At 43.9% G+C, this 22,239-nt stretch overlaps 1 protein-coding gene across 4 annotated transcripts in view; it reads left to right on the forward strand.

Moving 5' to 3' along the window:
* Window positions 1–9,585, forward strand: part of hsf1 (heat shock transcription factor 1) — a 155,933-nt gene extending 146,348 nt beyond the window's left edge. For all 4 annotated transcript variants that reach the window (XM_069915120.1, XM_069915121.1, XM_069915119.1 and 1 more), the window contains 3 exons: window positions 3,054–3,119; window positions 5,237–5,300; window positions 8,799–9,585. In XM_069915120.1, coding sequence (XP_069771221.1) covers window positions 3,054–3,119; window positions 5,237–5,300; window positions 8,799–9,010 — 342 coding nt within the window. In that variant the 3' untranslated portion in view covers window positions 9,011–9,585. The remainder of the gene's footprint in view (window positions 1–3,053; window positions 3,120–5,236; window positions 5,301–8,798) is intronic.
* Window positions 9,586–22,239: the final 12,654 nt, after the last annotated feature.

A 22,239-nucleotide genomic window follows, 5' to 3' on the forward strand; every position in this document is an offset into this window, starting at 1 on the left:
CAATTTCTCCACTAGCCTCCCTCAAGGACTAAGGGAATATTGTTACGAGCCCAGAGGACCCCAAAACCCAGCAGCAATAGATATTCACCAAGACAAATGGTTACTTAAGCAAAAGTTACTTTTAATTATCTTTAAACATGAAAACAGAATCACACTTTAACAACTTAACTAACCTAACTTAACCCCCTTATAATTCTAAGCGCATACGTATATAAGTTGAGAAAAGTTATTTGATTCACAGTCCAATTTTACTTCTCAGTCCTCCAAGTTCACTGGTATCTGGCAATTCTTATACTGTGCACAGAATTTAATATTTATGAAGTTCGCAAGGCCTTGGTGCTTGAAAGGTAAACAGTTACCGCTCTGGAAGGTTCTTGTCAGTTTTCAGAGAGAGATTTGTTGTTCCTGGACACAAACTGATCCCTTTTAATCAGCTACGTTAGTGTCTTGCCAAAGAAACTTGCCCCACCTGGGTTTTCCAGATGATAACCTCTTTCTTTCAGGTCACTACAGAGTTCCTTTTTGTATAAGTGAAAGATTAGATAGCCAGTCCTCTCCTCATATATGGACCACAAGGGCTTTGATCAAGCTGAACTAAGCACTGACAACCTGTCTTCAAAATTGGGTTTTTCCACAAGTTTGCCAGCTTGTCCTGTTCCAGTCCCAGCAGCTGCTGCTGAACTGTAAAAATTGCAGAACTGGATCCTCTCTCTCTCTCTCTCTCTCTCTCTGAGAAAAGCCTGTTTTACCCTCTGCTTGCAATCACATGACCCTCTTAGTGCAAGCAGCACTCAGGCAGACTGCTGAGTTCTCCAAGTTCTTTCATCTGTTGCTTTTCAAAACAACAATCCACTATCGAAGTTTCTTGGGCACTCCCCAAAGCCTTTGTAAAAATATTTGGAGTTGGCCTATCTAGCATGAGCAGAGCTCCAGTATTTTAAATGAGACCAGTTTTGAAGTGTTTGTATGTGACCTACACTAAAAAAACCTGTCCTAATTTATCTCCCAAAAACCTATCTACATACAATATAAACACAACATATTCTGTCACAATATCTTGTCAGGCCCTGGGGATTTATCCACCCTTGCTTTAAAACAGCTGCACTTTCTCCTCTTTAATCTGTTTAGGTTCCATGATCTCACTCTTTGTTTTCCTTACTTCCCTCGATTCTGTGCCTGTTTCCTGAGTAAATATTGATTGGGGAAAAAATGTAAGATCTCTCCCATCTTTTGGTTCCATACAAAGCCGATCACTCTGATCGTCAAGGGGACCAGTTTTGTCCCTTACTGAGAAAACAATTGTGACAATTTGCCATATCGTTCAACAACTACAGAATATACAGGATATTCTAACCAATATCTCAAGGGCATTAGAAATTCTGGCAATGCTGTCATTGCCATTAGCACAAGAACAAAATTTTGCAAAGTGACCAAGAATCTCCTAGAGTTCAGTATAAGCACTCTCTTCTGAGGGTCACAGGTTCAAATCTCACTCCAAAATTTGACAGCAGTGGCTGCAGTTTGCAATTAAAATGCAGACTCTCTAAGGCAGGGGTGTCAAACTCAAATTCACAGAGGGCCAAAATTAAAAACTTGGACTAAGTCATGGGCCAAACTAAATATTTATTGAAAATTTTCAACAACATCTGCATGTTTTCTCTTCTTTCAACATATGTAATGTTAAACTTTTTCTTATTAAAATAAATGTTTAATAATAGTTTTGGTTAAACTCTTTCCAGAAGAAGCATTAACAAATGAGAAATAAAATATTCAATGAATATTTCTCTCTAGCCTTTAAGCTCCTTTTAAATGTATTTTTTTTCATAAGCCAACAAGTCAAAAAAATAACAACTTGCTTCAATGAAAATCCAATCTTTCAACTATGAACAGTCCAAAGTGAACCAAAGAAAATATGAATCCAAGCTTAGCTTGCTCCACTGTGATTTACTCTGATGCACCTGGGTCTAAACCAGATACTTGGCATCTCTTCTTGGATGCAAGTTCATCAAACTCTGGGGTCAGAGTTTTCCTCCCACCTGTCTTGAAAGGTCCTGTTTTCTGTCTTTCGTTTGGCCATTTTTCGTAAGGGGTTTATTACGTGTGAGTTAGGCGACAGGTCGCAGATGCTAATGAAGGGAAACATAGGAGGTGGGGGCGATTAGCGGGCTGACGGGCTGGCGCCAACGCATTTGCAAAGCGTTCTGGGATTTGTAGTATTAGCTGTGCATGCGCTATACTGGCGCAGTAGCCAGCGGGCCAGCTCTAATACATATTTGATATGATCTTGCAGGCAAAATATAATTATATCACGGGCCAAATTTGGCCCGCGGGCCTGAGTTTGATATGTGTGCTCTAAGGTGTAAAAGGCAAAATGGAAATATAGGTGACTTTGTACATTTCTAAGCTTCTATGTCTTTCCCTGTTCGGAAGGGCTAAAGGGTAGCATTAATCAAATTATAGCCATATCACGCTGCCCTGAAAAACTCAGCACTGTCCTGTGGTTGGGGATGATTGGCCTGTAAATTGACATCCATGTTCCTTTAAGATTCTTCCAGTCAAATAAGTGTTTGCCCTGAATCCCCATGAACTTTTTTTAAATCTATCCTTGTGAATTTTTTTATTTTTTTTTTGCACCTTTTTCCATTTAATGACATCAAGGCCTTCATAATTGCACAGTTGTAACCTGATGCCCCAACACCTGAGTAATGAAGGCAAGTGTGCATTTACCAATCTGTCTACCGATGTCATCACTTTGAGGGAACTGTGTACTTGTATATCTTGGTCCTGACTTGAAACTACATAGCTGTTCCTTGCTGCCACTGAGTTTAATGCCCGATTACTCTCTCCCCAATAATACTGTGGAGTCATCTTGACCAGAAGGCCTGTAGTTCAACCTTCACAAGGGCACTTTGGGAAGGGCAAAACAGGCTGGCTTGGTCAATGATGTCCACTTTCTGTAAATCATTTTTTATTTACAAAAGAAAATCAAAGTAGGAATCAAATCTTGGGTGTTCTTTAATTGATAGCATTATCTATTGCTCTCCTATCTGCAGCTGTTCAGCCCATCACTGTCCGCTGTCGATCTGAATTTGCCAGATGTGGAAGGTAACCTTGCTGCAGTAAGTAATCAGTAGTTTGGTTCAAGCTTTGTTCGAATACAAAAAGGGAAAGGCAGATAAAGTGGGCAGGCAGATGGTGCAAAGTGTTGGGTTCTGGCCACCACTGGAACGCTGAGCTGTGACCACCCCTGCTCACTGCATAATGTTTGCCGTTGTCTGTGTTTGTTTCATTCCTGATCATATACTTTGGATGAAAGTGGGTGAAGCATTGCAGCAGGACATGAAAATACAAATTAGGAATAGGAGTCGACTATTCAGCATCTTGTGTTGGGCTCCACTGTTTTTAAAGGCCATTGTCTTAATCAGTCAATTTTTTTTGTCTGTTTAATGTGTTTGCTCCTACACCACAACCTTTTAATTACTGAAATAGTTATGATTTAAATGTTTTCATTTAGACATATAGCATGGTCAAGCCCAAATGCCCCAATGAACCCAGAGCCCCTGTACATTTTGAAGGGTGGGAGGAAACCAGAACACTGGAGAAAATTCATGCAGTCATGGAGAGAATGTACAAATGCAGCGCTGGATTGGAACCCAGATTGCTGACGCTGTAATAGTGTGGTGCTAACTGCTACACCTACTGTGCCGCCCACAAAGAAAATATTCTGGAGATCTTCGGGCACCATTTTCTCTTTGAGATTTCTTCAAAGGTCTTCAGTAAATTATCCAAATGACTTCCCTTTTGAAACCTCAATTGATTCACTTTTAAGTGGCCTGCTATAATATCTATAATTTGTAACATTTTCCCTGGGACCGACATAAAGATAACTGCCCTGTAATTTCCTTCTTTCTGTCTTTTTGCTTTTTGCTTTTGAGCCTTTGAGAGGGGTGTGATGCTAATCGCACTATACTTCAGTGAGCAAAGAATGTCTGCGATGTATGGACTCTCTGCTGCCTGAGCCATCTCACCTCACCCAGGCCATTCTTTCCTTGCGACCGAGACTGCCCGCTCCTATTATGCCTGTCTCTGCCTCGCCTCCTTTATAGACTTATTTCATTCAGCTACAGCATTGACCCCTTCCACTCTCTGAACTTGAATTCGCCCCAATCTTTGTGCCCATTGGAGTCCCATTATCAAGACTGTGCATGCTGCCTCACACTGATCTTTCACCTGCCAATTCCTCAGTCCAAAACTCGACTAACCTCAGCCATCAGATCATTTGCACTGCTTCACATTTGACTTACTGAATGTTTCTGAGCTTAATTGCTGGACAGAAGAATGCAAGAACTGCAGATGCTGGATTCGTGAGCAAGCAGGGTGAGACGCTGGAGGGACTTAGTAGGTCGAGCACATTCCACAGACAGAAATTGACTGTTAATTTCTCTCCTTGGATGCTGCCTAATCTGAGTCCATCTGTGCTTCATTTCCCAGAGCCCTAAATACAATAAAACCCCTGTTATCTGGAATTCAAGTAACCGGCCAAAAAAAAGAGGTAAAAATACAGGTTTAAAATTAGCGTGCCTTGCCCCTAGTTCACTAATCACACAACATGCAATCTCAAGCAACCGGAAAATTTACATCCGGCATCTACCAATCCCCATTGGTACTGGATATCAGGGGTTTTACTGTTTCCCCCTCCCCCCCCCCCCCCAACAATTCCATTAGACCTATCTCTGTGACCTATCTTTTGGTTACCCATTCAAATATGTCCTTTTATTTTGGCATGCTTTAAAGTTTGTTGAGCACCTCTTACTTTGTTAAAGTGGCTTCATAAATGTAAGCTGTGGTTTGTTGCTAAAGTTTGGAGATAATTTTCTAAGCAATATTGCCTGAAACTATCTTGTACCTAATGCCTGGTCTTTCTTGCTTTTTCAAATACCTGATTTGGCTTTGATCTACGGCCATTCTGCTGATACTGTGCATTCATTCACTACCAATCAAGCAACCTGAGCACTGTTGTTTCAATAATGTGTCTCGAGATTGCAGTCAACAGCAGTTCGATTTCCCTCCCCCTCAGCCCAAGACAATCCTTCAGGATTCTTGCCCTATCTTAATATAAATGGGAGTAGACCCACCCCAGACACTTTGCTGTTGCAGTTTATGGAGAAGTGTTTAAGGGTTTTTCAAAATAATGTTGTCTATTATCTTTATTTCTTTTTACTAATTCCCTTGACAGATGCAAGATCTATTGGGCTCACAGGAACAGAAATGTTTAGAGACACCGACAGAAATAGATGCAGGTAATGTAAAACCAGCTAATTCTAGGGTCAGGTCATGTTCCAAATGCTCACAAGTTTAAAACCGGATTTCTTCCACTGATAGTGGTTTCTTGTGGGGGGCAAGACTTCCTCTCTCCTTCCCAAAGTATTACACCTGCACAGATTTACACAACTACTGATTAACTTGAATATCCAGACATATTATTTGTGTATCAGTGAGTTCCCATAATCCAGAGTAAGATCAATAACTGGTCCTTCTCTACTGGTTTGTACAGATTTAAGAGTGAGTTACTGGACAGGCTTCCTTTTTCAATAGTGCACTCTTTCTACTTTTATCATTTTGAAAGTTTAAGTCTTGCCCCCCACAAGAATCTACTTCCAGCTGAAGAAATTCTGATTCAAACCTTGAGCATTTGGGACAAAGCCTAACCCTTTAGAACTGTAGGCCCAAATTCAAGCATGATGTTTTCAAGGTTCGTTTCTTCAGTTTGCATTTCCCATATGTTTTTTAAAAGCCTTTCTCCCCTCTTCGGTGACTTTTGCCTGAGCAAAAAAAAAAAAAAAAATGCACTACAGGTCTCAGCAGGGATTTGAGTGGAACATGAACACCAGCTAAGAACGCATGGATTAAATGGGATTTTCTCGATTATACCAGTATTTGTTATAGAAGAAGGTGGAAACAGTATGGAGATGCATCAGGGAGGACATCAAGAGCAGTCCATACAATATCTTGTGTCCATTCTACCTTCCCACTGTCATAAGATATAGGATTTCTCCCCCAGCTAGTATTGTCTGAATTCTGAGACTTTCTGAGATTTCCTGCTTCTGGCTCATTCTGCGTATTCCTTGAAGAAGGGCTCAGGCCCAAAATGTCAGCAATATATATATTTGCTTTTTTAAGAATGCTGAAAATACCGGCTGAGTTCCTCCAGCATTTTGGTGTGTTTTTACTTCGATCAATGCATCTGCAGATTTTCGTTTTTCACTTCATATTGGAGCAGAAGTAGAGTATTTGACCTCTTGAGTCTGCTCCACCATTCCATCACAAGTTGATCCATTCTCCCACTCAGCCGCACTCCCCTGCCTTCTCCCCATAACCTTTGACTCCCTGACTATTCTGATACCTATCAATCTCTGACTTAAATATGCCCAATGTCCTGGCCTCCACAGCCACCCATGGCAGCAAATTTCAGAGGTTCACCACTCTTTGCCTAAAGAAATTCCTCCCCATCTCTGTTTTAAACTGGTGCCCTTCAATCCTGAAGTTGTACCCTCTTGTCCCTTACCACAGGAAACAACTTTGCCACATCTCCTCTGCCCAGACCTCCATACATTCAGAATGCTTCAGTGAGTTCTTCCCTCATTCTTCTGAACTCCAAGGTGCCTTGCTTCACATTTCCCCATGTTCTTGATTCCCAAAACACTTTGGAATCTGTGACCTGGTGTTTCGAGATTACCAACGAGTTCGTATACTCTGTGTCCCAGTTTCCAGACTGATTTTATACCCAATTACTTACTGCACTTTAATACTGTAAAGGTTTACATATGGATCCAGTCTGGATCCATATGATAAAAATGTCTGGAGTCCAAACAGTTAATGTTCAAGAAGATGCCTGCCTTGAATAGAGTTAAACAAGAAAGTCTGCAGATTGCTGGTGTCAAGTCAGGAGGAGAACTTCTTCAGGATCTGCGTCCCTTGAAGAAACTTCACTTCGGAGCTCCTAAGTGTTTAGAGTTGTCTCCGTGCCCTGATCAACATGTCACCCTCAACTGAAACCATCAGAAAATGAAGCAAAGAAAGATCAATAGAATTCAGATATCATCTGGCCATGATCTTGTTCTGAAGGGTCAAGGGGCTTCAAGGGCTCTTCCTGCTCCACCTGTCCTCACTTCTCTAGGGATGAACATCAGAGAAGAGTGTGATTGTACACATTCTATCACCAATGTGTACATGTACAGATGGCCGTGTAGGACGACTGTGATTGGCTGAGAGCGTAGCCACGCCCACTGGCAAGTCTTAAAGGGTTGCTCCTAGCCAGACCAGGTCATTTTGGACTGGTCGACCTGCATGTGATAAGCTCCAGTCTTCTAGTTAATAAAAGCCTTGGTTTGGATCAACAAGCCTTTGATTCTTTCGACACGCTGTTTTTTTTGCCTCAGAATGGTAGATAAGGTGATCCAGGATGGGAACAGAGCTTTTAGATGCCCATGTCATCCTTGGTGATTACACTGGACAACAATTTTTTTTTCAAAAGCTTCCTGAAAATAAATTGGGGATTAATATCGATAACCTCGCTCAACACAAAGATTATTTCAGATTTGCTGTCTAACATAGGAAGTTGGAGAAACATTAAATGAACATTTATTGAATTTAGCAGGTTTAATCCCGTAATGACGCTGACACGTTGTGTTGGGTCAACTGAGCTAAAAACGTTTTCCTGCTGATTTTCATTTGTACTCAGAACCTGATCCCTCTCGTGTCAGTGTCTGTCAATGGTCGGCCGGCATCGATGGATTCCAGTTGCCCTGATCCCGCTTTTCCATGGTCACAATGTCCTGGTGAAACCTTTCACCATGTTCATCATTGACCTCACCAAGATCAGCCGGGAAGACACTGACGGCACCAAGATCAGCCGGGAAGACACTGGCGGCACCAAGATCAGCCGGGAAGACACTGGCGGCACCAAGATCAGCCGGGAAGACACTGACGGCACCAAGATCAGCCGGGAAGACACTGACGGCACCAAGATCAGCCGGGAAGACACTGACGGCACCAAGATCAGCCGGGAAGACACTGACGGCACCAAGATCAGCCGGGAAGACACTGACGGCACCAAGATCAGCCGGGAAGACACTGACGGCACCAAGATCAGCCGGGAAGACACTGACGGCACCAAGATCAGCCGGGAAGACACTGACGGCACCAAGATCAGCCGGGAAGACACTGGCGGCACCAAGATCAGCCGGGAAGACACTGACGGCACCAAGATCAGCCGGGAAGACACTGACGGCACCAAGATCAGCCGGGAAGACACTGACGGTACCAAGATCAGCCGGGAAGACACTGACGGCACCAAGATCAGCCGGGAAGACACTGACGGCACCAAGATCAGCCGGGAAGACGTCCAAGTGCAAATTCAGAAAATGAATTTTCAATGACACGTTGCACTTCACGGTTTTTGTGTGCTTGACGTAAACTTAAAATATGACATGAAATCACAGAAATATAAAAACCGGATGTAATAAGGAAAATTTTACGGTGCCTTTTGTGACTAGCAGCTCAAATCCAGAAACACACCCAAAAGTGTTCAGGATGTAAAATCTTTGTTGACCAGTATTATTTGCAGTGATGCTCTCAGTGGTACAATTTCCTTTTACTTCAAACTGATATGTAACAGGTGACCACACCAAACGTTCTCACTTATCACCATACTGTTGCTACCCACCTTCTCTTCATCTGTTCCAGAAATGCCTCCTTCTTCAATGCAGTAATTTCTGTTTTATGCCCCATTTGTCTAGGAAAACAGGTCGTCCAGTACAGTGCACCACCTCTGCTGCTGGTCGACTCCAACTCCAACGACACAGAAGACCTCCCCGTCTTATTTGAACCTGGAGACTCTCCATTCTTTCCACCAGAAGAGAACCTGAACCTGGACCCCACAGACGATGATCCACTCTCCCTCCTCTCGAGCACCAACCTGTCGCACACAAAGGACCCTTCCATCTCCTAACTGTAGGAGAAAATTTCTCCACCCTCCTTCCCCCAGAAATGCCAGTTGCTGAAATGCTTGTTTGGGCCACAGCTTTCTGCTTCAGGCAAGGATGCAGTATGAAAGAGTGAAACATTATCTTTAAATATTTAATTTTGACGACCAGTTTGTGTTACTAACCTGATACTCTCATGACAAAATCAGCCCAGGTACTATGACAGAGAAGAGTATCATAGCGTTTCTCCCCCTGTTACTTGTGATTAAGGACAAAAAATGATTGATTGCAGATTGCCCACCCCTCCTACCATCCTCCTCTGGGGAAGATGGATAGCATCTTAACCAGGTCCTATCTGAGGGAAATTCTGAAACCACTCTTGATTTTTGACCTCGGTGAAGAGAGACAATTCTTCTATTGGGTTTAATTTACTTCTGAGCTATCCTTCCTCTCCACTCCCTCCTTCCCCAAGCCCTGTCTCCACCTTGCCTTCATTGTCCTTGGTTTTTTTTTTGTATATTTACACATTAATCCAGTTGCAGATTACTGAAGATGTATTTTTGATTCATATATTATTAAAAAAATGTTTTTAAAAAAGTCATTAATATTGCAGATGTACTCGAAAGCCTGTGAAGCTGTGGTCAAAAGGAGGTTTATTTTTTTATACATTATATTTTGGAAGCTTGTAAAAAGGTTTTGTGAAGAATCAGAAATTGGAATGGGGACGGTGTTGGAATCTGTTGCAACAATTTTTAACCAAGGCACATCTCATCTCTGTTTCTAATTCTCAAACACATGAAGTTATCAACAGTGGAGATGAGTTCCATCCATTGAACTCAACTCCCTGTTCTTTCCAGAACTAGATTAGTTCAAGGGAGCGAAGGGACATGTCTGATGGTATTTTGAATGTGCTTTATTAGACCTTAGAAAGCATAATCTCTGCTGATCCTCCAACACTTGTGAGGAAGTACAATCTTTCAAATAAGCTGCTAGCCCTGCTTGGGTAGGTGAGAATGACCTTCAGGGTCATTTTTCAACGCACATTTCTTGCACTGTCTCACCCAAAATTTAACGTACGCAGATATCAATGAAACAGATCATCTATTTTGTTTAATTTTTTGTTTTGCTCAGTCATATTTGTGCAATTGGCTGGCACGTTGGCCAGCCCTGTGAGTTTGAAGATGGCTTGCTTCTACTCCAGGCTTTCCCATTTATCATACGGCAGGAGAACCTTGGTGGGTGGTTGCTTTTGCACTCCCGCTATATTTTGCTTGGCCTCTGTCAAACATTCTCGAAGTTCTCAGCACCTACGAGGTGGTTCCTCTATGTAAGGTAATCCCAGGCAAAGAGTAAGTCACTGATAATGTCACACTTTTTTTTCAAGATTTTCTGTCCTGGAAATCTTTTTTTCAGACATATCACACGGTAGCAGGCCCTTCTGGCCCACGAAACTATGCAGCCCAATTGAGCTACAACTCCTGTATGTTTTGAGGTTGGGAGGAAAATGGAGCACCTGGAGGAAACCCACACAGACAAGGGGAGCACATACAAACTCCTTACAGAATGAATTTGAACCTGGGTCACTGGTGCTGTAACAGGTTTGTGCGAACTGCTAGGCTAACTGTGCCATCACCCACTCATGAGAAGAGTTCAGAGCACCTGTTTCACAAATCCGGTGTCAGATGTGCCGATGGCTTGGTGTTCCTGCCAGAGCTGGCTATGCAGAGATGGTGGTGATGGCCTGGAATAAGATCCTGAGCAAACCGAGCTGCTGGAGAAACTCAGCAAGACAGGCAGCATCCGTGGAGAGAAATGGTCAGTTTGGGTCAGGACCTTTACTGAGACCGAGACTAAAGTAGGAAGGGGTAAATACGTCTATTTGGGGTTGGGGGGGGTGAGAATAAAATAGAAGGTGAGAAGAGGGGTCATTGTGGAAGGGGAGGGAGGATGAAAACAGGAAGAACAGTAGCAGTTAATGATGAGATTTTTTTTTAATTTAGACCTACAGCACGATAACAGGCCATTTTAGACCACAGGTCCGTGCCGCCCAATTTACACCCCATTAACCTAAGCCCCCCCCCCCCCCGGTACAATTTGAACAGAGGGGGGAATCCGGAGCCCTCGGAGAAAACCCACGAGATGGAAACATTGGAACCAGAGAAAGGTGGAGATCGCCTAAAATTAGAAAAACCGATGTTTGTGCCATTAGGTTTAAGGCTGTCAAGGAATATGATGTGTTGTTCCTCAGGTTTATGTTTGTTCTTGCCTTGACCATGGAGGGCACCGAAGGCAGAAATGTCTGTGGGAATGGTGAGAAGTAGACAGGTTGGCAAGCCGGAGTTCTAGCTTGGACCTACAGAGGGCAGGTGTTCAGCAAAGCTGTCACACAATCTCTTGCTCTCACCAATGTAGAGAAGATCCTGATGTCGGTTTACATACTCTACTGATGAAGAGTTTACTCCTGCCTCGACCGTTTCACATTTCCCAAGCGTTTTGGAAGCCATTTAGGAATGCAACTCAATCACCTGCTTCATTATTGGCTGCCACAGGCTTGGGGAAATGTGGATGGGTTGAGGCACGAGTGAGCTCTTCTGCCCTTTGTTTACGCATGGAGCTCTCACCATTGGTGTACTTAATAAGGGGTCAGAAATGTTGAGCTTTGGATGTTGACATCCTCAAATCTTGGCCCTAACAGCATTGTGTCTGAAATCATGAGCTCTGTCGCGAAAAAATGAAATGCTTCTGGAGCATACGATTTAAATGCCACCTGCAGAGTAGTTCTTGCAAATGTTTCAATAGCACGTAAAATGTCAAAGCTGTATAGCATACTGATATTAACTCTTCTCTCCTCTCCACCTCACACCGTGCTGCTTTCCCCAGCTCCTAGATGATTAGGGATTGGTGCACTCCTTGACAAGTTCTCTTAAAGACTGCAGGTCAGTTGGGTATGTACATCTGTCAAGAAAGGGGAGCGGGTAACGAATCATTTGGGATTTTACTACAGCTTGGAACCACATACTGTTATTTCATTTCGTGTTGGGCCAGAAATTGGAATTTAACAAATTTGTTCTTTTTCCCCAGACTGTCACAGCAGAATGTTAATTTAGCAAACTTATGCTGCCAGCCCAGAACATAACTTCTAGTCTGCTAGTAAATCTGTAAAATAAAAAGTATGAAACTTTTCCTGCCTCAAGCAATGAGACTTATTGAGGTGACAGAAAAATCTGCTTTACATTGGGGCCCAAATTTAATAGGAACTTGTGAGAAGAGGAGGTGGGTGATTAATACTAGCAAGATGGAAAAATTAAATATTTGAAGGTCTTTGGGTGTGTGGGACAAGGGTGCAGAGGGATTGAGGATACATGCAAGAAGCACACCACAGTGTCAACAGAAACATATTTATTAAAAATATAGATAAGTTGTGTCCATTGGTGGGGGAAACTAGAACTAGAGGACGTAGCCTCAAGATTCAGGGGAGTAGGTTTAGGACAGAGATGAGGAGGAACTGTTTTTCCCAGAGGGGGGTGAATCTGTGGAATTCGCTGCCCATTGAAGCAGAGGAGACGACCTCAGTAAATATACTTACAACAAGGTTGGATAGATTTTTACAAAGTTCTGGAATTCAGGGATTTGGGGAAAAGGCAGGTGGGTGGAGATGAGTCTGTCATGAGATCACCAGATCTCATTGAATGGCGGAGCTGGCTTGATGGGCTGGATGGCTGGCTGACTGACTCCTGCTCCTAGTTCTGATGTTCTTATGTTTAATAGTCCCTGGACAGTCAGGTGGGATAAGCATATCTGGAGTTGTTGCCAATTATTTTAACACTGTGATTGGGAACTGAGCTGGATGGCCTGTGGTTGCCAGCAACACCCCAAATTATAGAGAAAAAAAAATCAGTGCTTAATGAAGGCCCCTAATTCGTCTTGAGGATGAGCTGCCTCCTTGTATTTGTGGTTCATAAGGCTAAAGACCCATACTATAATGTTTGGGATTTTCAGGATTTAAACTCCAGCTGAAATGGTGTGTGCTTTTGAGGGGATCCTGAAAGTGGTGGTGTCATGCCCCTGCGTTTCGTGGCCTTGGCAGAGGAAGGTGGTGTCATAGAAGCCTTAGCAAGACCGTGCAGCTCATCGTGAAGAGGCTGCACAGTGCATTGGTGGAAGAATACATTTTCAGGTTGGTGGATGGGATTCCTGAGAGTTGGGCATTTGAGACTGTAGATGGTGGAATATAGAGCCAGTTCCACTGCAGGAACTCATCAGGTTGAGGAGCATCCATGCGAGGAAAATAATGGTTGATGTTTCCGTCTGGAACCCCTCAATAGACTTGAGGAATCGTCCTCTGACCTGAAACATCATCAGTTATTTTTCTCCCCCCTGATCCTGCGTGACCCACTAAGTTCCTCCAGCAAAAAACACAAATGCTGGAGAAATTCAAGAGGTCAAAAACCATATACTCTACAAACAGGGCACTGTTTGACCCGCTGAGTTTCTCCAGTATCGTGTTGTTACTTCAACCACGGTGTCTGCAGACTTTCCTGTTTTACCTCAAGTTCCTCCAGCAGATTGCTTTTTGTTGTTGATCTTTAAAGTTGTATGTGAGTCTGAAGTTGAGTTTCGGCCAATTTGTAATGCATTCTGCTGCTGGGATGGAATAGTGTGTGATGTGTGACAGGACGAGCATAGAGGGAGCATTACTCCATTCTGACCCTTTTCTAGGTATGTTTGGTGGGACAGTGCAAAGGAGCTTTATTCTGTAACAAACAAAACAAAAAAATTCTGGTCATAATTACTGAGGCAAGCTTTTCAATCCAGCCTTTCTCAGTGATCTGAAATCTAAATTTCACAGTGCCATAGATACTTGGTTTTCCAAACATTTGGTCAAACAAATGGTTTAACTCTTATCCATGAGATGTTATTTCTGACAGTATGGAGACCCCTGGCACTGACCCATGGATATACAGTGCATCCCAATTCCTCATGGGGAATTAACATCCTTGTTAAGAGCAATGAGGGGATCAGGATTCCCTTGTGCAGGGAGGGGAGTGATGAGGATAAGTAAGATGTGGTTTGGATCATTCTATCAGCACCAGGCCTTCTGGATTAATGCCCAATAACCTGACTGCCAGTGTTAATTGGAGTTACCGCCCCCAACTGTCCACCCTTCCTCCTAAGTTGTTGCGCCAGTGCTGTTAAATCTACATGTGAGTTCATGTTTGGTCAGACTTGAATATTCAGTCACTTTCTAGTATCCTTCTGCCAATAGACAACAACTCTCCCCCGTCATCCTGCTTTAGTCAGCTGCACTTGCAAACTGGGGATCCTCTCTTCCTCTGAATGACATTCCATTGCTGTGCTGATCACCAGGTTCCAGTTCTGAAACTTGTGAGGGTCTAGAACACGAAACAGTACAGCACAGGAACAGGCCCTTCAGCCCACAATGGTAGCTTATCTGTTGGTAACCCACAGGAAATAGAAGTAGGTATGTCAGTACATCAAGCAATTTCACTGGCACATTAAATCCCAGTCTTTTTTGCAAGGGGTTTGGAGTCCAAGAGAAATGAAATCCTGCTTCAGCTAAGTAGGATTTGGGAAGATCAGGTGTAGTTTTGATCTTATTCCAGAATGAACCCAACAGGGGTCAGCATAAGAAATAGGAGCAGGAGTCGGCCATCCGGCCCATCGAGCCAGCTCTGCCATTCAATAAGATCATGGCTGATCCGATGTTGGGTTCATCTCCACTGACCTGTCTTTTCCCCATGTCCCTTGATTCCCCTGCTATGTAAAAATCTATCCAACTTGGTCTTAAATATACTTACTGACCTCCACTGCTTCAATAGGCAGCAAATTCCACAGATTCACCACTCTCTGGGTCCAAAATAAAGAGGTTGGAGTAGACCATTTGCCAGCGCTTATTTCTTCATCAATGCCCTCACCTGAAACTTTAGTGATCTGTTTTGAATACTCAACCTCCAGAATGGGAAATTCCAAGATATTTGTCTGAGGTGAGCCATAAACTTGGAGATTTTTAAAAAAAAATATTCTCATCTCAATCCTGAATGGGCCATAATATTAACAATTTTATATAATTTTATATCCTTATTCTGGATACTCCAAATTAGGTAATGTTGCAGTTCTATAAATCTCTGGTGAGACCACACTTAGAGTATTGTGTTCAGTTCTGATCATCTCATTATAGGAAGGATGTCGAAGCTATGGAGAGGGTGCAGAGGTTGGAAAATGTTAACAAAGCTGGGACTTTTCTCTTTGGAGTGAAGAAGGATGAGAGGTAATTTAATAGAGGTCTACAAGATTACGTGAGGCTTAGATAGAGTGGACAGTCAGGACCTATTTCCTGGGGTGAGAGAACATCTGGAGTCAGCTGTTTGACCCCTTCAGCCTGTCTCACATGGGGAAGACTTGCTTGGGCAGGTCTCAGCCTCTGTTCCACTTTACAAACAGATCCCTGAAGTCTTTGATTCTCCTGCAGTCCAAAAATTAATAATGTTATTCTGGTGATTTGAGATTCTTAAAATCTAATGTGTTCTTGTAAACATCAACATTTCCAACTTGAAACATTGAATGCACTTTTTCTCCCATTGATTCAAGATCAATTTATTGTTGGGTCATAAAACAAAAATGTGAGATTACATGAAATTTTCTTTACCTTAATGTAAGACAAAGGTTCGCTATCAGCAGAAATTGCCCGGTGCTCTTTAAAGTCAGAGAATGAGAAGCAAAAGTCAGTCCCCCAGAGTCAGAGTGTCGATGGACTTGCCTCCAGCGCTCCTGCAGCCTTCAGTCCAAACCCTCAGCAACCGAAGCTCCAGATGCACACCTCTGACACAATCAGGAAGCCTCCAGCGAGCTCGGCACCCTCTTGCATCCTGGTTCTGATACCTAGTACCCCTTCAGCCAGTCTCCAGCCTGGTGTGAGATCCTTGACTCCAGTCACTGCAGCCCGCATGGGTTCCTGCAGCAGATTTGTTCCTGCTCCACATTCTTCCATTGGTAGTTTTCGCAAGCTGGCCATACTGCTATACACCCACACACACACACACACACACACACACACACACACCGTGGCGGTTGGCAAGTATATATTATCAGATACTCGGGCTTCAATATTGTATTTAAATGCTTTAAATCCCGAACTCTAGTGAGTGAAGGGACTTTGAAATGTAGATAAATTGTAAGTGGAACTGTTTTATTGGATAATAAAGATGATTTTATATTATAATCGATTCATAAAGGAAAAAAAAATCATAACATGCTGCCTGACATTTCTTCTAATTTATAATTATTGACTTTAAATGGTCTGATATAGAAGATTGTACCCTGTGACCTTCTACTCCGGTTTTGGATCTAGCTTGTCCTTCTTGCCTGAGCAGAGTTGTGCACGAACAGCAAGTACCCAGTTCCTGATGGGTAAGGAATCTATAACAAAGGAAAACACCTTTGTTGCCATCCAAGCTCATCTCATGCTCGGACATGATGTTCAAAGGGTTCGTTGCCTGCATGGCCAGACGTCTATCCTGGCACAGTGTCACAGCTCCTGAGACCTGAGTTCATTCCTGACCTCAGGCATTGTCGGTAGGAGTTTGTACGTTTTCCTTACTAATTGGCCTCTGCAAATTATCTCTAGTGTAGGTTGGTGATGCAAGAATCAAAGGGGTGCTGATGGGCCTGTGGAAGAGGATGTTTGTGCAGAAGGGAGGAAAGTTTAGGGGAGACTTCAAGGGTAAGTTCTGGTGCCTGGAATGCATTGCCAGGAGTGGTGGTGGAGGCTGGGACAATAGAGGCATTTAAGAGACTTAGTCGGGCTCATGGATGAAAGAAAAATAGAGAGTTATAAAGTAGGGGGGGATTTTTTGGGGGTAGGTATAGATCAGTCAGCACAACATCATGGGCCGAAGGGCCTGTACTGTGCTGCCAGGTTCTTTTTTTTCTGTGGAGAGCCAGATGCACTTAATGGACACATTTTTTATGTTGTGTAAAGTAAATCCTCAGTTTTGGAGTAAAGGAAATTGTGCTCCTGAGGTCACAGTTGGTATTTATTCCTCAACTACATTCACTGCACAATGGTGCAGCTATGGCCTCCGTCCCCTTACATCCAGATTCAATTCTGCCCTCTGTTGATGCCTGTGTGGAGTTTGCAAGTCCTCCCTGTGACTGTTGTTGGGCCGAAGGGCCTGTTTCTATGTTTCTGAGGATGATCTTTCATGGTAAGTTGCTTGCTGAACAGTGATTAGACACGGTACAATTATGTACAATCCCTTACACAACTAATGCACCGTACATAGGTAGCTGTGGAGAACTGTGTGACATCCAGTGAAAGATACCAACAGAAGTGAAAGATTTCTGTCTTATTAATCCTCCTGGTGTGTGTGGTTGGCGTAGCTGTTAGCGCAACATCTTTACAGCACCACTGATCGGGAACAGGGTTCAAATCCCATGCTGTCTGTAAAGAATTTGTTCTCCCCGTGGCTGTGTGGGTTTTCCCGGTTTCCTCCCATGGTTCGAAATATACTGGGGGTGTAAATTGGGCGGCATGGACTCATGAGCCAAAATGGCCTGTTACCATCCTGTATGTCTAAATTTAAATACCACCAAAGTTCAAATTTATTGTCAGAGTACTTACATATAACCCTGAGATTCTTTTTCCTGCGGGCCAGGCAGAATTTCTACTTATCGGTAGTGTAAAACTGAACTCGAAAAGATACGTATACAAAAGAGAGAAATGTAAGCAAAGAAAGAAATGTAAACAACCTGTGCAATACAGAGAAATAAATATTCAGTAATAAATAATGTGCAAAGCAAGAGTGCTTAAATGAGTCTCTGAGCCTGTTGTTGAGGAGTCTGATGGTGGAGGGGGAGCAGCTGTTCCTGAACCTGGTGGGGCGAGTCTTGAGGCACCGATACCACTTTCCTGATGGCAGCAGCGAGAACAGAGCGGGGGCTGGTGGATCCTTGATGATTGTTGCTGGTTTCTGATGGCAGCGTTCCCTGTAGATGCACTCCATAGTGGGGAGGGTTTTGCCTGTTATGCCCTGGGCTGTGTCCACTACCTTATGAGGGGCTTTGTGTTCAGAGGTATTGGTGCCCCCATACCAGGTCATGATGCAGCCTGACAGCACACTTCACATAAATTTTAATTTAGACATTCAGCACAAATACAGGCCATTTTGGCCAATAAGTCCATGCCACCCAATTTACACCCCATTAACCTACACTCCTGGTATGTTTTGAAGAGTGGAAAGAAACCAGAGCCCTTGAAGAAAACCTACACAGACATGGGAAGAACGTACAAAGTCCTTGCATACAGCCCGGGATTCGAACCCCTGTACTGATTGCTGCATTGTAAAGGCGTTGCTTCAACCGTTATGCCAATGTGCCACCCTCTAACATCTATAGAAGTCTGCCAATGTTTTCGATGTCATTCCAAACTTCTGAAGAAGTAGAGGTGCTAATGCCAATTATGTGTTGGGTCCAGGAAAGGTCCTCTAAGATGGTGATTCACAGGAATTTAAATCTACTTCCCTTTCAACCTCTGATTCCCCCAACGATCACTGGATTGTACCCTTCTAGTTTTCCTTCCGAAAGTCAACAATCAGCTCCTTGGTTTTGGTGACATTGAGTGCGAGGTTGTTGTTGATGCACCACTCAGCCAAGTTTTCATTCTCCCTCCTGTAGGCTGACTCATCGCCCCTTTTATCGAACCCACTACTGCCGTATCGACAGGGAACTTGTAGATGGTGTTATTATGGTACCGAGCCACACAGTCATAGGTGTAAAGTGAGTAGAGAAGGGAGCTAAGAACGCAGCCCTGTGGTATTCTGTTACTGATGGAGATTGTGGAGCAGATGTTCTTACCAATCCTCACTGATTCCAAGGTTTGATTCCAGTAGATTCCAAGGTTTGTTTCCAGTAGATTCCAAAGTTTGATTCCAATAGATTCCAAGGTTTGTTTCCAGTAGATTCCAAGGTTTGTTTCCAGTAGATTCCAAGGTTTGATTCCAGTTGATTCCAAGGTAATGCATGAGAGGAGATGTATGGAAAGGTTGACCCTTGATGACATCTGAGAGCCTGGTTATACTCTCAGAAATATGGGGCAGTTAGCCAACAGCCCACTCCCTGAAACCGTGATTGGTGAAGTAGAGCCAGGCCCTCCAGCAGGTCTCAGGCAGGCCCTTGAATGACCTTCCATTCCCAAAACACCTCCTAATTTCTGCATGGGGCTCCCAAAAACCAGGAGCCTGCAAGCGAAGAGCAAGCAGAGATGAATGGGAAAACTCTCTCTGCTCAGAGCAACTGAAAGCTCCATGGGCCCACAGGACATGCGCTGGATCACAGAAAGGACAGGCAGCCTTTGAGTCCTCGAACCAGTTAAATTATCTGCACCCCACAACTCCAATATGAAGAGGAAAGACTCACAAGAAGAGGGAGTCGGAAAATTGTTGAATACCCTTCCAATCCAACCAGCAGTGCCTTCAAGAAGCACAAAAAGCAGGACTGCCGGGCTGGGAAACCACTTTTTCTTGTTTGAACAATCCTAGAAAACTGTCAATTGTTTTTATGTACAGTATATTTATTTTGGTCACTGTGTATATGCTGTTTATGTGCACTGTGTGTAGATGTATACTATGGGCCAGAAATGTGCTCATTGATTGTACATGTACAATCAGATGACAATCCTCTTGAACTCGAGAGACCTGCGCTTGGGTCCTGTAACTGCCCACCACAGTAGGCCATTACAGCAGAGAAGGAACATAAAACATAGGGAGTAGGAACAGGAGTAGGCCAAAAATGGCCCATCAGGCCTGCTCCGCCATTCAATACGATCATGGCTGATCGAATTTATGACCTAACTCCACCTACCTGCCTTCTCCCCATATCCCCTAATTCCTCTATCACCTCATTCGGCCCATCGAGCCTGCTCCGCCATTCAATACGATCATGGCTGATCTAATTTAGGACCTAACTCCACCTACCTGCCTTCTCCCCATATCCCCTAATTCCTCTATCATGTAAAAATTGATCTAACCAAATTTTAAATATGTTTAATGAGGCAGCCTCAACCACTTCCCTGGTTAGAGAATTCCAAACATTCACTACTCTCTGGGAAAAACTATTTTTCCTCATCTCTGTCCTAAATCTACTCCCCCGAATCTTGAGACTGTGTCCTCTCGTTTTAGTTTCCACGGCCAGCTCCAAAAACCTTCCTACATCTATCCTATCCATACCCTTCATAATCCTATATTTTTCTATAAGATCTCCTCTCATTCTGCTGAACTCGAGCGAATACAATCCTAGACGATTTAATCTTTCATCATAAGTCAACCCCTTCATCCCAGGGATCAACCTAGTAAACCTCCTCTGGACCGTCTCCAAAGCCAGTATATCCTTCCTCAAATATGGAGACCAGAACTGGACACAGTACTCCAGGTGCGGTCTCACCAGTACCTGATATAGTTGCAACATGACCTCCCTACTCCTGAATTCAATTCCTCCAGCGATGAAGGCCAACATTCCATTTGCCTTCTTAATAACCTGTTGCACCTGCAACCTAACCTTTTGCGATTCATGCACAAGCCCTCCCAAGTCCCTCTGCACTACAACATGCTGTAGTTTTTCACCCTTTAAATAATATTCAGCTCTTCTATTTTTCTTGCCAAAGTGGATAACCTCACACTGACTAACACTGTACTCCATCTGCCAGACCTTTGCCCGCTCATCCAGCTTAACTCTATCCCTCTGCAGACTCTCCACATCTTCATTACAATTTGCTCTTCCACTCAATTTGGTGTCATCCGCAAACTTGGCTCCACCACATTTTGTCCCCTCCTCCAAGTCATCAATGTAAATGATGAACAGTTGTGGGCCTAACACCGACCCCTGCGGCACCCCACTTACCACTCTCTGCCAACCTGAAAAACTCCCACTTATCCCAACTCTCTGCCTCCTGTCAGACAATCAATTTTCAATCCAGGCCAATAGACTTCCCCGACTCCACTTTCCTGTAACTTACTGAGAAATCTCTTGTGCGGCACCTTATCAAACGCTTTCTGGAAATCCAAATAGACAACATCAACCTGTTCCCCTCTATCCACCGCACCCATTATATCCTCAAAGAATCCTAACAAGTTTGTCAAACACCTCAAAGAATCCTCTCTCCCTTGGTGTGGAACAAAGGAGGGAATTAGTGAACTCTGGCTCAACTTGTGTGGGGCCTGTGCCCAAGGAGGGTTTCGGAGACTGTGCTTGTTGAATTCTGAGCAGAGCAGGGGTCAGCTGCACGGGGATTGCCCCACCAAGTCCCCTCACCACTCAATAGTTGCGGAGCTAATGGAGACCTTGGCCTGAAATCTTGTTATCCCCTGATCAGTATCTTTACCTTTCCTAAATAAGGGCCCTGACCTACTGTGTTTTTGCCCCAGGTCTGTCAACCCTGACAGCCAGAATGCTCTCATCAACCAGCAGTTGGGGGGGGGGAGAAGGGGGTAGATTGAACCATAGAACATTACATCACAGAAATCGGCCCCTCGGCCCTTCTAGTCTGTGCTGAACTATTATTCTGCCTTGTCCCACTGACCTGCACCCAGTCCCTAGCCCTCCATATCCCTCCCATACCTGTCCAAATTATTCTTAAATGATAAAATTGAGCATGCATTCACCTCCTCAGTTGGCGTTCCATACCCCACCACCACGTGAACAAGTTCCCCATGCTGTTCCCTCTAAACCTTTCCCCTTTCGCCCTTAACCCATGTCCTCTGGTTTGTTTCACACCTCCCCTCAATGCGGAAAAAGCCTGCTTGCCTTATCTATACCCCTCATAATTTTAAATACCTCCATCAAATCTCCCCTCATTCTTCTACCCTCTAACCTTTCCCTGCAACTCGGTTCTTCAAATCCCGGAACTATCCTTGTAAATCTCTGCACTCTTTCAATCCTATTGATATCCTTCCTGTGGTTAGGTAGCCAACACTGCATTGAATCTGAATGGAGGCAACTGTATCCCAGACGCTAAAGGTCTTGCCAAAAGGGAATGCCTGCCGCTGGGTGCTGTGCATCATTCAGAAGCCTTTCTGCCCTGAACAATACCAGAGCAAACCGTCAGATGTAAGTGTACCTGTAGGCTGCGATGGTGGAGAGTCGGCGCCTACGTCAGGAAGAGCACCGGTCACCAACTCCTTCCGGAAGTGAGAGACTCAGAAACTGCGGCAGAGACCCACTACTTCCTCTTGCCCCGAGGACG

The sequence above is a fragment of the Narcine bancroftii genome, chromosome 1 (genome assembly GCF_036971445.1).
Source record: "Narcine bancroftii isolate sNarBan1 chromosome 1, sNarBan1.hap1, whole genome shotgun sequence".
In the NCBI taxonomy this organism is placed as follows: domain Eukaryota; kingdom Metazoa; phylum Chordata; class Chondrichthyes; order Torpediniformes; family Narcinidae; genus Narcine; species Narcine bancroftii.